Source organism: Trachurus trachurus, assembly GCF_905171665.1.
Source record: "Trachurus trachurus genome assembly, chromosome: 11".
Lineage (NCBI taxonomy): Eukaryota > Metazoa > Chordata > Actinopteri > Carangiformes > Carangidae > Trachurus > Trachurus trachurus.
The window spans coordinates 11,047,814-11,063,802 of record NC_139904.1 but is presented as its reverse complement, the minus strand read 5'-3'; the positions used below and the strand labels follow the sequence as shown (position 1 = coordinate 11,063,802).

At 43.4% G+C, this 15,989-nt stretch overlaps 2 protein-coding genes across 2 annotated transcripts; one reads left to right on the top strand and one right to left on the bottom strand.

Annotated features, from left to right (window-relative positions):
* Window positions 1–366: 366 nt before the first annotated feature.
* On the top strand, window positions 367–7,056 carry s100v2 (S100 calcium binding protein V2). The gene is made up of 3 exons (XM_083982451.1): window positions 367–505; window positions 4,734–4,865; window positions 5,848–7,056. The coding sequence occupies exons 1-3, from the start codon at window positions 497–499 to the stop codon at window positions 6,016–6,018; spliced, it is 312 nt and encodes a 103-aa protein (XP_083838577.1). The 5' UTR covers window positions 367–496; the 3' UTR covers window positions 6,019–7,056.
* A 62-nt stretch (window positions 7,057–7,118) lies between these two features.
* On the bottom strand, window positions 7,119–15,977 carry LOC310993311 (uncharacterized protein). The gene is made up of 4 exons (XM_083981632.1): window positions 15,843–15,977; window positions 10,773–10,892; window positions 10,510–10,546; window positions 7,119–9,101 (listed from the first exon to the last, which is right to left on the bottom strand). The coding sequence occupies exons 2-4, from the start codon at window positions 10,834–10,836 to the stop codon at window positions 7,220–7,222; spliced, it is 1,983 nt and encodes a 660-aa protein (XP_083837758.1). The 5' UTR covers window positions 10,837–10,892; window positions 15,843–15,977; the 3' UTR covers window positions 7,119–7,219.
* Between the last annotated feature and the right edge of the window lie 12 nt (window positions 15,978–15,989).

Here is a 15,989-nt window from a genome sequence, read left to right as displayed (position 1 = left end):
TAAACATTAGCTACAGCAAGGAGAAAAGAATAAAGATGGTACAGGAATATAGCCTAGCCTATAATAAAAAATAATGTGAATTTGCTGCATACATTTTTGATTTGTATAGTGCAAATCCAAGATTAGGCTACGATTTAAAGTTCTTTAAACGAGCTCAGCCATAAGCACATGGAAATATAAATGTTTTTTTTTACATTTACACATTTGATTGTGTGTGTATATGATTGTGTAGGCTGTGTGAGTGTGTGTGTGACAGTGGTGCTGCAGCCTCGGCTCTTCCCTGCTGCTGCTGGTTCCTGGTTCCTGGCTGTGGGCTGCTCCGCTGCTGCTCCGCTCCGGGCTGCGGGCGGGGGGAGGATCCAGGAGCGGTGCCAGCTGGTGACAGAGGCGCTGCTCCACTGACACACAACAGCAGCAGCAGCAGTGAAGACACGCAGGAAGAAAACTTCAACACACACACACATACACATACACACTCCCAACTGTCGTCGACAACATGCCTCAGGTAAGACTCTCTGCACACACACATTCACACATACACACAAACACTGGACTTTTATTATTACAGAACCGGACTGAAGCTGGACCCCAGTTCAGTATTTTTAATTTTTTTTTAAAAGGGGGAAAAGTTTCATCAAGTTTTCTGGAGGAAAAACTTTTTTCTCTCTCTTTCTCTCTGCGGAGGGATTCAGCGTCAGACCGAACAACTTCCTCGACTGTCCACGGAGAGCGGAATGAGATTGTTTTGTTGAGGGGGGAAAAAAAGAGGCTGTTTCTGAGGTGGACACTTTAAAACCGGAGAGGTCCCGGTGAACCGCGGCCGGTGGCGGTGGTGACTTCACCGGGAGCTGCGCGTGGCCCTCCGCCGCCGCCGCCGCCGCTGCGCTGAGGTCGGCGCGCGGCCCCTCCCTGAGAACCAGTTACTGTGTCAGTCCGCCCCGACCGACACACCTTTACAGGTCCGCTGTCCCCACCTGAGCCCGCCAGGAACTAGCAATACCGATCACACTATTACAGCAGTAGTTGATGGATTGATTAATGTGGCTGTAATAATAATAATAATAATAGCCTAATAATCAATGGCTCCGGGCCTTTGCTAGGGGCCAAGTGAGCTCCACCTGTGTGTGTGTTTGTGTTTCTACACTGCAGTGAGACTTATGCATTTCAGGTGGGGTTTCTGGTGTTGTCTTCTTCAGGCTTGGACCCATGTTTTTCAGAGTTGGGGTCTGTCAGTGCCACCTCTGTTCCCCACTTGACCAGCCAGTCCACCACAGTCCTGCAGAGACCAGCAAGGCCCCTGTGCAGTCGGCTCTTGTGGGACTATGCAGGACTAGACTCTATAAGTCTAGATCAGGGGTGTGGGCAAACTTTTTTGGCTCTTTTGTGTGATATCAAATGTGACGGACAGGCCAGATCGGTATCAGATGGATTGAGTTGGTGTGAACTAATATAAAAGACATGTAAAAGCCATAAAAGAAAACTGACACTCAATTTACATTGGGCAGTGTTGTTGGTCACCCCTTGTTTTTGCACCAGAGCGTCAAAGTTTGTGGTCTTTGCTATAATTTGGACAATTTTGCACCAGTATCTGACGGGGCCATATGTGGTCCACGGGCCGTAGTTTGCCCATGCCTGCTGTAGGCTACTGTAGAGGTTCAGACCAGAGAGCTGGATCAGGGTGTGGTAGGTAGCCTACTGGGGCTGTGACTTGATCTGAACTGTTCACCCTGAGGTACAATATCCACAACTGTAATAAAGGTGGAATAGGTATTACATGTGCAAAACAACAAGTATCAAAGCGTTTATGTGATAACTCAGTGTTTCAGAAACAACATGATATGTGTGTAACTGTATAATAAGGTGTAACTCTGCTTCGTCTGCAGTCAGACTTCTGCTCCCTGTGGGAGGGTTGTAGTGGAGGTGAGGAGGGCCTGCAGCGGCTTGTGGTGCATCAGTCAGAGAGGGTGTGGTTTTTTTTTTTTTTTTGACAAAGCAGTTGGTCCGCATATTGAATAACTGAAGCAAAAGACCGGAGTGTGTTACTTGGAAAAGCCGCGCTAATCCACACACGAGTGAGTGAGTGAAGGGCTGTTGTTGAAGAGACTGTGAAGTGAAGTTTTGCAATCAAACCTGAAATGCAACAGTTTTTTGCTGGAGAGGCCAAACGGTTGTTTTACTTTTCCACCACAAGGGCACGGCTCAGAGTGAACAAGCCAGATGCTGATGTCACAACAACAGGCTTCCCAGAAAAGTCTTGTATCTCTGTGGTTGTTGTCAGATGGTTGGCCACCAGGGGGCTTCGGTAAATATCACTATGGACAGAGAAAACAGGACAGTTAGTATGGACTCTGGTCAGTGGAGGTTTATTCATTTAATATTTGTTCATTCTAACATGATTAAAATTGAATATCACTCACAATATCAGCTTATGGCCTCAGTGGAAACTAGTTCATGTTGAACATAGTTGTGTTTTTAATGGACAGGACCACCTCTGCTGCTCTACACTGTCCTTGAGTCTTTAGCTTTAGTTTCAGGCCACATTTCATTTAAAGGGATAGTTCAGCTTTTTTTGAAGTGGGGTTGTATGAGGTACAAATGGCCTTTAAGTATCATATCTGCAGTAGAAAGGATCGAGGACCGAGACACAGGCAATACTGTATAATAATAATAATACACTGTAGACTGAATGAGGGACGATTAATCAGCGTATTTTTGCCACCTGCAAGAAGTCCCGCCTCAAAATAATACACCAGTTCAAGAGTACGATATAAAGTAAATGCATCAGCTGGTCGGAAAAAAGGTAATTTGTCTGGAACTAACCAACTCACTCAGGCTCCCCACGACGCACTGTATCACTGTACTGGTGAGGACTAATGGGGATCCATAATAAAACTAAACTAAACTAAACTCCGCTTCTTCCACACGCCGCTGATCCAAACAGCTGATAGCGTGTCGCAGAGCCTGCCTGAACTCTCCCTTTAAAGTTTTCTAAAGCTGCAGTCTCATTTCATCAACAGAGCATTTAGAAGAATATCCAGATTTTTCGCTCTGGAGCTGGTGGAGACCAAACACGGAGCTAGAAGACACAAATACCACTCATAACTCATCACATTGATCTTTAATACCTGAAAGTTTGGATATGCACCTGTTTGCTACCAGGTTCATGATGACTTTATTCGGTTGTTGTGTCCTGAACAACTATACAACTTAACTACAGTAACAAAAATAGACAAAAGAAAAGAAAAACAGAAAGAGATTTCTTAATCTTGATTAAACCTGTCTCACCAGAGCTTTTGATCATATCTCATGGTCTTCGTCAGCACAACGTTTGATCTGCAAATTGTTCAAGCTTTATTTTTCTGACTACTTCAGTGACCACTTACAGTAAAGGTCTGAAACAATGTACCACAAAGTCTATTTGGATCTGTTTAGTGATCTACAATATAAAACAGCACATCAGTTACTAAATGACACTTGTCATAAATCGTCATGACAGTTTTAAACTTGTTAAGGCGGAGCTAGGGATCTGAATGGTGAAAAGATGGATCACCTGTGGACAAGTAAATGTTGCTCCCATAAACTTTGACAAACAAACACGTTCACACCTTATTTAAACAGTGCTCACCTGTCATTGGTCCAACAGCCTGCAGCTGAATGACTTCAGTCTTCTTACTACTGTCTGGGAAAACACGGGCGGAGCTGTGAACGCAGCTTTGTCAGTTCGCCGTTGTTTGTATTTTGTCAGTCAATGTTTTGAGCAACCCACCTCCATCTTATTAGCTGTTTCTATGTTGGCTGTAAACAATTAATGTTAGCCACAAATTAATGTTAACTTAAACAAAACACCATTAATCTGAATACGCTTTTGTTCTCCTATAAGCTAAACAAGCTAATTTGAGTCAAATAAGTTAAAAAATTAACCTAAAAATTCATGTTATCGTCAACAAAACACAAAAGCCAAAACAAGAAAATGTTGCCCTGAACTAAATATTACGCTAAACAAGAAGAGACCTTTAGCCTGAACAAGCTTACATTAACTAAACAAAATAACATTAACCTAAACAAAATCACATTATTCTAAACAAAATAAAATTAGCCCAAACCAGGCAACTGAAAGCCACTCAGCCTGAACTCTGCAGATGTGATATCTGCTTAGATTCAGTTTGATGTCAGACAGTTGTATTGTTAATTATCCTGTTTATGTCAATGAATAAAGAATCACATCTCCTCTGCCTACGTATCAGTTCTGTAATGTAAATAACACTTGTTGCATTCATGTGGTAATCTCCAGTATCCTCTATGTTCTAGCTCTGTGTTTGGTCTCCACCAGCTCCTGAGGAAAATATCTGTCTATTTTATTGAAATACTCCACCATGTTCACTACACTATGAGCAGACAACTGCTTTCTGATTACCAGAGAGCAGTCTGCTGCTCAGCAGGTAGAGGAGAGTGTATTTTTACAGCTGTCTCTCTGAAAACAAGAGTCAGCTGATAACCTGCTGACCAGAGGTAGAGGCAGCAAACGAGCAAATGCTCACATGGGTTGTTTTTGAAGGCAGTAATTAAATATAAATTATGATTATAAAGTATTTTTTTGTGTGTGTTTTTCGCCAATGGCTGTATTTGTTGTCTCTAAGGAGGCAGTGCTTCAGGGGGAACAGCCAACTTAGAGAGAAACGTGTTTTTACATGTAGGTCTGACCATGTGTCTCCTCTTCCTTGTCCTCTCCTCAGTACTCAGATCTGGAGAAGGCCATCAGCACACTGGTCACCCAGTTCCACTCTGCTTCAGCCGACAATGGTCCGACGCTGAAGACGGACGAGTTCAAAGGTCTTCTGTCCTCCCAGATGCCCAACCTGGTCAAGGTAAAAGCGTCCACCCCCCCACCCCCCCCCTGCTGACTGCAGCAGCTGGGCGCGGCAGCACATTTCAACACACTGAGACAGTCAGACACATGCTCGGCAGCAGAGTCACACAAACACACAACAATAGTGTTCACACAATTATGTGCAGAGTATACTACTGAAAATGAAGTATGACGTGACCAAGATGTGACTGAGGAAAAGAGTGGATTACGACCTAGAATATTATAAATATGTGTGATGTGTGTCTAATATAATAATCATAATAATAACTTATAATTTGTATAGCACATTTCATACAATTATTGCAGCTCAAACTGATTCACACTAAAAGAAGGAACATTAAAAAGAGCATAAGAACATAAAAAAAACATAGAATAGAAAAGAATAGAAAAGAGATAAAACAACAATAAAAGAAAGAAAATATTATTTAGCTTGTGTACTCTCTGAGATTTCTAGTCACCCACACATACCGTATCCCATTGTACATTTATTTTATTTATTTAAAGGTTTAATAATCAGGGACAATGCACATTAATAAAGCAATTTAACAAATGTAAACATGCCAGAATTAGCCAAAGGGCTTTTTTACATCTGCTGTCCCTGGACTGAATAGAGAATAAAATGATTTAGTTATAGACATACAAAAGGATAGAAGGCTAAATCTGAATAAGGATTAAATAGATTAAATAATTAAATAGATAGAAAACTATGCAAAAGTCCAGATTTGGTATTTCTGCATTAGATCACATTCTTGTACATGTGGATTATATAGGGAGGCCAAAGATCATGCCAGTGGTGTGAAATCTTGTGATGGTGGACTGTGTCTATCTTCATCCTCTTTTCAGTAGCATCACTGTTTTCCCCTCTGTTGGCTCTAACTAAAATAAATACTTCCTAAAAAATAAATCCTGACAACAGGAACTGAAGTGAGTCTTCGATGCAGAACAACCTGCTCATTTCCCGTGTGTTGTGTTCCTCTCAGGGGATCGGCTCGGAGCAGGGGCTGGGCGAGATCATGAGGAAGATGGGCGTAGGCGACGGCGAGGGCGTCTCTTTCAAGCATTTCTGGTCCTTGATCCAGTCACTAGCCACCACGCAGCACGGCCTCCTCGCAAGCAACACGAGCTCCCCGTGCAGCTGCATGGTCCTGTGAAGAGCAAGGCAACCCCACCGGCCCATCAACACGTCATCATCATCATCAGCGAGCTCTTGAGTTTTCCACCCGAAAAACAGGGTGACAGTATGTACATCACTCTCCTTATCCAGGTGTCGGACAGAATACAAAGGTGCACACAGCGAGCTGCTCTCCACATTTAGAACTGAAACATTACAGGTGTGAACGCTGCTGTCGCATCTGTCCAGCATCCTCTGCACCAGTTAAACTCCACAACGCGTAGTCTGAAAGGTTAAAAACTACAATTAAATCAATACCCAAATCACCCTTGTACTCAGAACCAGTTAACATCTGTTCGCAACATCTGCCTGATCATGAATAAGTTGTTTACGTGTGGATGAGTTCCTGTTCTCTTGTAATAGTTAAAACAAAGACACAGCTGCAGCATCAAACTGACACAGCTTCACACTCCGACGGCTTCGGTGTTGGTCTGTTTGCCCGAATTTAACTGGTGCTGATGGTCGCTGGACGTTATCACAGTCAGAGTCGCTATCCAATATATTTTTGATTTCTAAATTTTGGTTTCATATTTGTTTTTTTTTGTTTTGGATGTGATACAGTACAACAGCAGTCACCTGTTTAGAAAAAAAAGAGCAGCAAGAGCAGGCTGTCAGGGCATCCATGTTTTCATATCAGAGGTCATCTCACTAGTTAACCACTTGTCAATGCAAAAGCCTATAGTTTGTATCCATTAATGCAGCGTATGTATGTGTTGTGATGATACAGAAGTGATATGTGCCTTCAAAACTGACCAACTGCAGGATTTTCTTCTCTCTCATCAGTGCAGAGCATCTCCCGTCTCCTTACATGCATCAGCAAAAACAAAACTCACATTATAGTTTGGATTTTTAATCATTTTCTGGAGATAAACAACCGTGTGCTTTATAGTCCCTTTATATGTTTGTACTAGTGATGCTTCATCCTCAGTGATTCTGCATTTTCTATGTATTTATATTTTGTAATTCTCTGTATTCTGTCCTTTGTGACACCATAAAAATGATGTAATAAACATAAAGAAATCACCAACACTTGCCTGTTTCATTGTTTAAGCCTTTATTTGGTTACTAAGTTACTTTTTATTGCTTTTAATTATCAAGATGATGAAGCAGTGGAGCGGACCAGGCAGCATTTGACTACAGGGTTTTATCAGCATGAGGCAAAATGAACTACAGCTTCTCATTCATGGGTTTAAGTCCTCATGCGGAGAAGGAGTGCATCCTCTCTTGAGTTTCTTTCCCTCTGGTGTCCCTCGGAAGAACTCGAGATAGGACGAGAACACGTACTTATTCATGACTTTGACCTTCCCAAAGATGTCGAGCTCCGTTTGCTCGTCATGGTCGACCGCGTTCATTATCTGCTTGGATTTGATGTACAGGGCGTTTTCCTTCCCGACGACTTGATCCAACCAGATCTGTCGGTCCTGTGCAGCCATTTCATAGTTGGTGAGAGTGCAGCCGTAGAAACCTCGCCGCAGGTGGTCGGGCCAGGGTTGCTCGGCGCCGGTGCTCATCGGGTGGTCGTCGACGAAGGCCGTGCACAGGGGGCTGTCGGTGCCTCGCGAGCGGCCCACTTCGCATCCGATGGCGCTCATGAGGAAAAGCGAGAAGGTTCTGAAGTTACGAACAGAAGCTGAAAACACGGCGGACATGAAGTAGCGCCCCCATCTCTCGCAGTTGTAACTGCACTCCTGGTACTGGAAGGTCTGTCGACAGAAATCGATGAACTTCGACGATTTGAGGCCCTCGCTGAGTTCCTGCAAGGAGGCCTCGCCCTGCTGCTGGACGAAACTGTGACGAAACTGTTCGACCTCGGCTTGGTTCACGGTGGCCATGAACTTCCCGGCCAGACTCACGCTAAGATTCGTCTTGTGCACTTTATAGATGCAGTCGTTGAGAACGTAGTAGAGGTCGGACGACACCTCCTCCCTGGCGTTGTATCGTATCTCCACCAGTAGATCCTGAATGTTCACAATGTGCTTGAAGATGAGGTTGTCTCCACTCGGTCCCGGTTCCGTGAGCCAAACTGGGTTCAACTCCTGTTGGCTGTGAAACGGGATGTAGTCGGGAGCACGTCGTCTTTCGTTCTCCTCGAAGAACAGGCTCCAGGTCAGTCCCTCCAGGCAGTCTATAGACGGGTACTTCTTACGCAGCTGCATCGGCACGAACATCTCCGGGTGACTTGGCCAGTCCAGTGTCTGAAGGTACAAGACATTTCCTCGATAACCAGGGACTTCCTGCCCCGCGGACCCAATCTCCACTTTGGCGATCACCCCTCCTGATTGGTCCAGTTCGGCGGTGATTCTCCTGCTGTGGTCGTTGGACGTCCAGACTCCATCCGTTCTGGTCATTATCTGTCCATCGGAGCTAACGGACAGGAAGGAGCTGTATAGCAGCAGCTTGGTCTCCACACCTGCAGATCGGAGACCTCGAAGCAGCTGCTGGACGAAGTGTTGGTCGTTTCCGAGGTTGCAACCGATGAGGCCGATGGTGCCGATCGGACCGGAGATGTGTTCGGCTTTTAAGGTCGACACCAGTCCGACCAGCTCCTCTGGGCCGCGTCCACTCAGCCGGACCGTCCCATTGGTTCCTGTGCTGCCGTGACCAACCAGCAATACATCGTGACCTCTAGCAGAGGAGAGACCCCCGCCCCTGAGAAGACGCAACGCCCCCTTCTGGTACCTCAGCAGAGTTGATACCTCGGGACGTCGTTCGTACAGGGACGTCGCTGACTCAATCACAGCAGGGTCCTCGTCCATAATGACTATTGTCTCATGGCTGGACGTCGTCGTTTCTGTCTCGGGTGTGTCATCACGGCTGAATCCAAATCCAGGTAAGAACTCCTCGATGAGACCACTGCCTCCGAAACAACCGGTCTGATTCCCAGGACCCAGGGCATCATCGGACACAGGACTCGAAGGTTGTTTAAACCATACAGCATCGCTGACCGCACTCCTCATCTGTTTGGACCTGGTGTCTCTGCAAGGATCGTCTGGACCGATTTCAGCATCTCCAGCGCCGGCGAGGGAGGGGTCGAGCCTCGGTGGTGTCATCTGGAGATGGATCCTGGAAACAGATGAGACAGGAGAGAGGAATGAGCCAGTGGATCCAACACTGACTGAACTAGGGAGGATTATAAGGCAAGGCATCTTTAAATACAGCGCATTTCATACCAAGGCAACTCAATGTGCTTTACATAAAGTCAAAAGATTTAAAAGGAACAGCATTAAACAGCATAAAAACAAACAATTTTTTAAAAATTAAAAAAAATTAACATAGAGTTAAAAGCAAAAGCAAAGGGGGTGTGCGTGGCGCAGTGGTTAAGGTGGCCGCCCAATGTAGAGGCTATAGTCCTCACCGCAGGCGGCCCCGGGTCGATGCATGCAGCCCTTTCCTGAAAAAAATGAAATGTATACTTACAAAAAAAAGCAAGAGCAAAGAAGAATAAAAAAAATAGAAGAGTTTAAAGTTCTTAAAAAGAGCTCAGCCATAAGCACATGAAAAGAGAAATGTTTTTTTATACCACCATCTGCTCCTGTCCAACACTGACGAGTCGCACCGTTCTGCTTTTATATCATTGTTATGTTTCTTATATTCTCTATTGCAAGCATGTGCTGTACACATGAACAGCGTCTTACATCATGACTCCCCCTAAGAATTTGAATTTATTCATAAGCAGCAAAATGTTAAGTTTCAAATGGAGCTAAGCTGATTAACTTTTCTTTTTTTTTTCATCAGTAGCATAGTACCACCTACAATTTGTAATAATAATGTGTAGGCTATCGATCATATTCATGGATTATAACTTCAACTACAAACCTATGTGGATGGACTAACACTTTGTGGCTGTTTTTCTTCATGTGGCCTATTATATTTATGTAGCCTATTATGGCCTGTTTAGGTTTTTGTTCACACTCACACACAGAGCTCATCAGTCTAATGCTCACTGATAAACATTAACAATCCAACTGTAAGACTCTAAACTGGTCTGGTTTTACAAGGTATTATATTACTCACAGGAAATACAGTAGTTTAAAAATTATGTATAAACAAAAAACCCTACATTTGCCATGCTAAAAGCTCCTGTCCTTTGAGCTAAATGCTAATGTGCTAAGAACTAACATATTGAATTCTTGCTTTCAAGTCAGAATTAAGTTTGTTTTTCTTAATAATTCCTCAAATCAGAATTTCACATGTGGCCATAATCCTCCTCCACATGCTCACAATGACAATCTTAACATCTTAAATGTTAAACAGCTGTTTCCCATGTCGTGCCCACAGTGTTGGACGACTCAGAGGATCCTAATCTGTTGGGACTGTTTCATTACAACCATCGGATCTGTCCGTGTGGACCGGTGGGACCGCATTCCCTCTTGCATGTGTTTTATCTTGATGAGACTCTATCTCGAGTGTTGTATCCGTCTGAAGCCACTGAACCATGTTCACAGAGCCGATCTGTGTCTGAGCGTCTCACCTGTTGCTGACATCAGGAGTCTGCACAACGCTCCAGTCTGAAACAATAAGGCAACCAACAAACAGCCGTTAATGTAACCTGATGATGATCAATAGTCATGTTTTACATTCACCTTAATAAACACAACTAACAAGGTTCTTACTGTTTCATGGATACTGGCAGAGCACAATGAAGTAGATAGTATCATTCTTCATCAAAGCGCTGCACATTAAACCTGTTTCTGTTTCTGTTTCAGAGCTCGTTATCGAGTGCAGAGGTCTCACCTGTGTTGACTGCTGCTGCCACACACACCTGGACGACCACGAGGAATCCGCAGGCTGTCGACATGTCTGTGAGCTGCTGCCAGGACGTGAAGCTGTCTGTGAGCTCAGCAGAGTCACGTCCTATCTCAACACACACACACATTTGTTTAGATAAGAATGAAAATGACGAGTTATTCATTGTACATCAGCCGGCTGTGAACGCTCAGGCCGGTGTCGCTGGTCAGGACATGGAGATTAAGCTGCTGTGTGTGACTGTACAGGGTCACAGGGATCGTCACACTGCTCCATCTCTGCTCCACACAGCTACCCAGTGCACTCGAATATACACCACTGTGGTGGCGCAGGCTGAGCTGAACTGAATTTAAACAGGACCCAGATGCAAAGTCTGACTTAAGTTATTAATTTTTTACTTTTTTTTTGTTTTCTTTTTTTCATTTTAAGAGAAAATGACACAAATAATCAGGTGGCAGTAACATAGAGGACAGAAAACAAAAACTAAAAAACAAACAAGAACAAGACAATATAAAGCAACAGAAAAGTATCCAAGACACCAAAAACAAAAAACACAACTAAGACTAACAAGTACAAGTAGGCCTACAGACACTGCAAATATGAGTTAAGGGTTCTTTAATATTAAAAGGCAAGGCAAGGCAATTTTATTTGGATTACCCATTTTTACAAACAGTTTGTCTCAAATGGTTTTACATTGCATCATTTCAACATCCTCAGGTGCTTAAAACAATCCAATATATTTTCTTAAAGGTGGCTTGAAATGTTGAGAGAAAAGTTTCTTAGCTCCTGCAGGTCCTCCCATCTACAGAGCTGTTGAGTCCAGATCTGCTACTGTGATCCACCTTCTGCTGTATGACCCGGTCTAATGCCTGCTGCAAAGTTTTCCTATAATTACTAGTAGGGTTATTAGATTCTGTTTTTGTTTTTTTAGATCAGTATTTGTTGTGTCTCTCTCTGCCTCTCCAACCCAATGTGTCAATGCAAATGTATATGTCCACCCTGACTCTGGTTCTGCTCGAGGGTTCTGCAACTATTGCCATGTGCCTTCTCTGTTGAGGTCTCTCAGAGGGTCTACTTGCGCTGTTGGAAAAGTACTTTGAGATCCTTCCTGTTGTGAATTTGCGCTATATTGACTTAACCTAAATCACTTAAAGTCAGTTCATCCAATGCACTAAAGACCTTGCAGCCAATAAGGAGACAAAATATGTCTGCCTCTTCCATATTCTCTGTTATAAACTGTTTTCTTGTCTGTATACAACATCTATTGCACGTCTGCCTGAGGGATCCCAGGTTCCTCTGTTGCTCAACCTGAGGTTTCTCCAATTTTTTCCGTGTTAAAAGGGTTTTCTATGGAGTTTTTCCTCAGTCGATGTGAGGGTCTAAGGGCAGAGGATGTTGTTATGATGCTATGTAAAGCAATTTGAGACAAACTGTTTGTAAAAAAAAAAAAAAAAGGGCTATACAAATAAAATTGCCTTGCCTTGCCCTCTATCTCAGTGCACTGCTGTAAAAATGACTCAACTTATTTTAAGTCTGTTAAGAGATTCTGTGCAACATCCTTAATTAACCCCATCAGCTGGGGGGGCAATCAAACCTTAAGTAGTCGTCATGCAATTAGGTAGAAAAACTTAATGCGTTTTGTGCAGCCTGCTCCTGGTCAGTGGGTGCAGAGGCCATGCAGGCTTCGCTCTGTGGGGTCAAACAGATCCAACGCTGAGCAGCTGCTCTGAGCTGAACTGGTTTCTACTGGAGTCACGGCAGCAGCAGCAGCTCGATCTCCGTCCCTGTGGTCTTGTTGAGTCTTCAAAACGTCACATGACACCTGCTGCATCACTCTTCTCTCATGAGACGGTGCTCAGCAGCCGCTCACCTTCATGTTTGACGCTGGGAGGCGTGCATGCATGCAGCCTGTTAGCACACGGCCGTTTCCAGGTCACTGCTAATCCGCTCCAATCTTCTTTTCTCCTCATTAGCCATCTTACCCACTCCTTTCCCTGCTGCGCTCACCATGAAGCTGCCTGTGACTAATTCTGTGCTCGTCTAATTTTACACACCACAAGCTGGACCTGAGTCTGGTGGTGAAACTGCTGCTGAAATCTGAAAGTCTTCTGCTGTGTCAGGCTTTGCAGATGCATTGATTCAGTGAGGATCTGGGAGATGAAGCCGGATGGAGAATAAATAGATATGATTTTTTTTTTTTTTTTTAAGAAGGAACCAAGAATGGACCTGACTCAGCGAGGAAAATCCCCTGTGCCCTAGCTGAGTCGGTCTGCATGGGAGTGTGGTTCGACTGACTCAGCTGCAACAGCTGGTTCAGACTTGGAGAAGTGAGAGCGAGATTCTTCTTCCTTTTCTTCTTCTCAGCAACAAATCAGCAGAGAGATCAAGGACAACATCAGGACAGCAACAGGTACACATGCAGATTACACCCTGTATGCAGGGCCGTTGCTAGAAATTCTGGGCCCCTAAAGTGGGCCCCTGACTTTTCCACTTTTTTTCTTAGACTTCGTATGTATAATCATTTTTTATTTAGCCTACTTTGTTTTGATGCTAATGCAGCATTGCTATGAGTATTAGTCAGGGTCTTATGCAGAATAAATCAGTCATACAAAGATTAGACTATGGGGTTTTTTGTGGGCCCCACTGGGCATTGGGCCCCCAGAATTATCATCACCTTTCTCCCCTATACGGCCCTGCCTGTAGACCAAAGACCAACCATCACTGCTCTCCTCAGAAGCTCTGTTAGATTCATGTAGGATGGTATTACACATGTTGATACCTGAGACCTCACTGCTGCTTTTCTTTCTTTCTTTTTTTTTGTTAACTTAACTGATTCAGACTAGTGTAAGGAGATATTGTAGACTACGGGGGCGTGCAGGTGATTTATGAGTGCAGATCAGCGTTTTAAGCCTCCTGCGGGTTGGAAGTGAAGGTTTAATAGCAGCCAAGGTTGGGTCACAGGCTGAGGAGTGGAGGAGATTAAACACAACTACAGGTTCGTGCTTGTTTTGATTACTGATGTTCATAACCACAGGGGAGCCAATGTAATTCAGTAATGAAGCTGGCCTGGCAGGCATGAAAAGGCACATATTACAGATACATTACTAACACAACACTGACACAATGCAGATATATAATAGAAGAATGCTTTATATTTAGATGTAAAATAGCCAAAGAGGTTGGATCACTCATTTTCCCATAATTCCACCATCACAACGTTGATGAACATCAGAGTGACTTCAACTTACAACAGTAGAAGAACTCTAACAACCTAAAATTACTTGCTGCTATTGTGCTTTTTATTTTTGTAAATGTTTTTATTGCCTTATTGTGTTTTTATTGAGTGTATGTAAAGTGATGAGCCCTGTCAAAGACAAATTTCTGCTACCCTTGGGGCAGACAATAAATTATCTATCTATCTATCTATCTATCTATCTATCTATCTATCTATCTATCTATCTATCTATCTATCTATCTATCTATCTATCTATCTATCTTCAACAACTGTATTTGTCCCCAATGGGGCAATTCATTTGGGGGGAGCATAAAACAACAAACAGACACAAAACACAGATGACAACAATACAGATAAAAACACTGACACTTTCCATGTTTCCCACATTCGGTGTCATAAACTATAAACTGTTTTCTTGTCTGTAACAACATCTATTGCACGTCTGTCTGTCCTGGGTGAGGGATCCGTCCTCTGTTGCTCACCCTGAGGTTTCTCCAATTTTTCCCTGTTAAAAGGGTTTTCTATGGAGTTTTTCCTCAGTCGATGTGAGGGTCTAAGGACAGAGGATGTTGTTGTGATGCCATGTAAAGCCCTTTGAGACAAACTGTTTGTAAAAACGGGCTATACAATGCAGATAAAATTGCCTTGCCTTACCTTGCCTTGATGCAAACAATGGACATAAACGCAGATGTTAACAGTCTAAAAAGCAATAAATAATTAATAAAATTAATCACACTGTGCTGCTGCAGGACCAACATAGCTAATGTGCTCTGTGCAATAAGCTACCTCTTCCTCTTAGAGTTGAGGAGGGAGACAGCAGTTGGAATAAAAGATTGTTTATATATGTTGGTTTTGATTGGTGAAAGTCTGAAAAGGAAACCTGAAGGAAGAAGCTCAAATTGTTGATATAATGGATGGGAGTTGACAGACAGGATGGATTTTACTTCATTGTAAACCCTTTTGTTGTAGGCCTACATACTGTATCCTGCAGGGTTTCTTGGTCCATGCCAATTATTTTACTGCTAATGTTGACCACCCTTGACAATACATTTTTGTTTTTGACGTTAAGAGATTGAAACCAACAGATAAAAGAAAAGGTAAACACAGACTCAACAAAATAATTATAAAACATATTCAGCAGGGTCCTATCAAGTGGGAAGTTTGACAAGTTTCCTAAGGCAGAAGAGTCGCTGCTGGTTCATTTTATACACTGAATCAGTGTTACACTCAAAGGTCAGTTTTTTATCGAGTAGTCCTACCTAAGCACTTCCACTAATTCAGTCATAATTTAAAGACATTTTAGGCTACATTCATGACCTCAGTTTCAAAGGACTGGGGGTCAAAGCTGAAAGGACTGATGTTATTCTGTTGAATTGTCAGTCAATACAGCTGCGCTCGGATTGAGCGTAAAAAAAAAATCCTGACTGACCTTTAGTGAGCTTGACAGCATCACCATAACTCAAGATTTCAAGTTCAACTTTATTGTCTTCAATGAGGAAATATGTGGTCACACACGTCCCATGTCCAACATATAGATTAAAAAAAACACAACACACTCTCACACAACAAAACTGTCCTACACGATGCAAAAGAAACAACATAAAAAGGCAATCTAAGAAACAAGGTCCACTAACTAACATCTTGGAGACCCTCTACACATCTCACGCTCCGCACCAACTCCAGCTCTGAGAAATGAGAAATGAAAGCTCTGGAGAGAAAAAAAAAAGAAAAACTAGTGATTGGACCTTGAGTTGAAGAACCCGTGGCACACACTCTCAAAGGTGGACATTATAGATTATCACTTCCAATCAATCAATCAATACCAGTGGTGATGATGATGGGGTCTGGCTGTAATGCGCGGGTCCTGCCTGTGGGTGGCGCCTGCAGCCAGCCGGACCCTCAGATGGGAGGAGGCACTCGGGCTTTGTTGTTACAGCAGACTGGGGCTCAGAGTCACCACCACCCTCGGT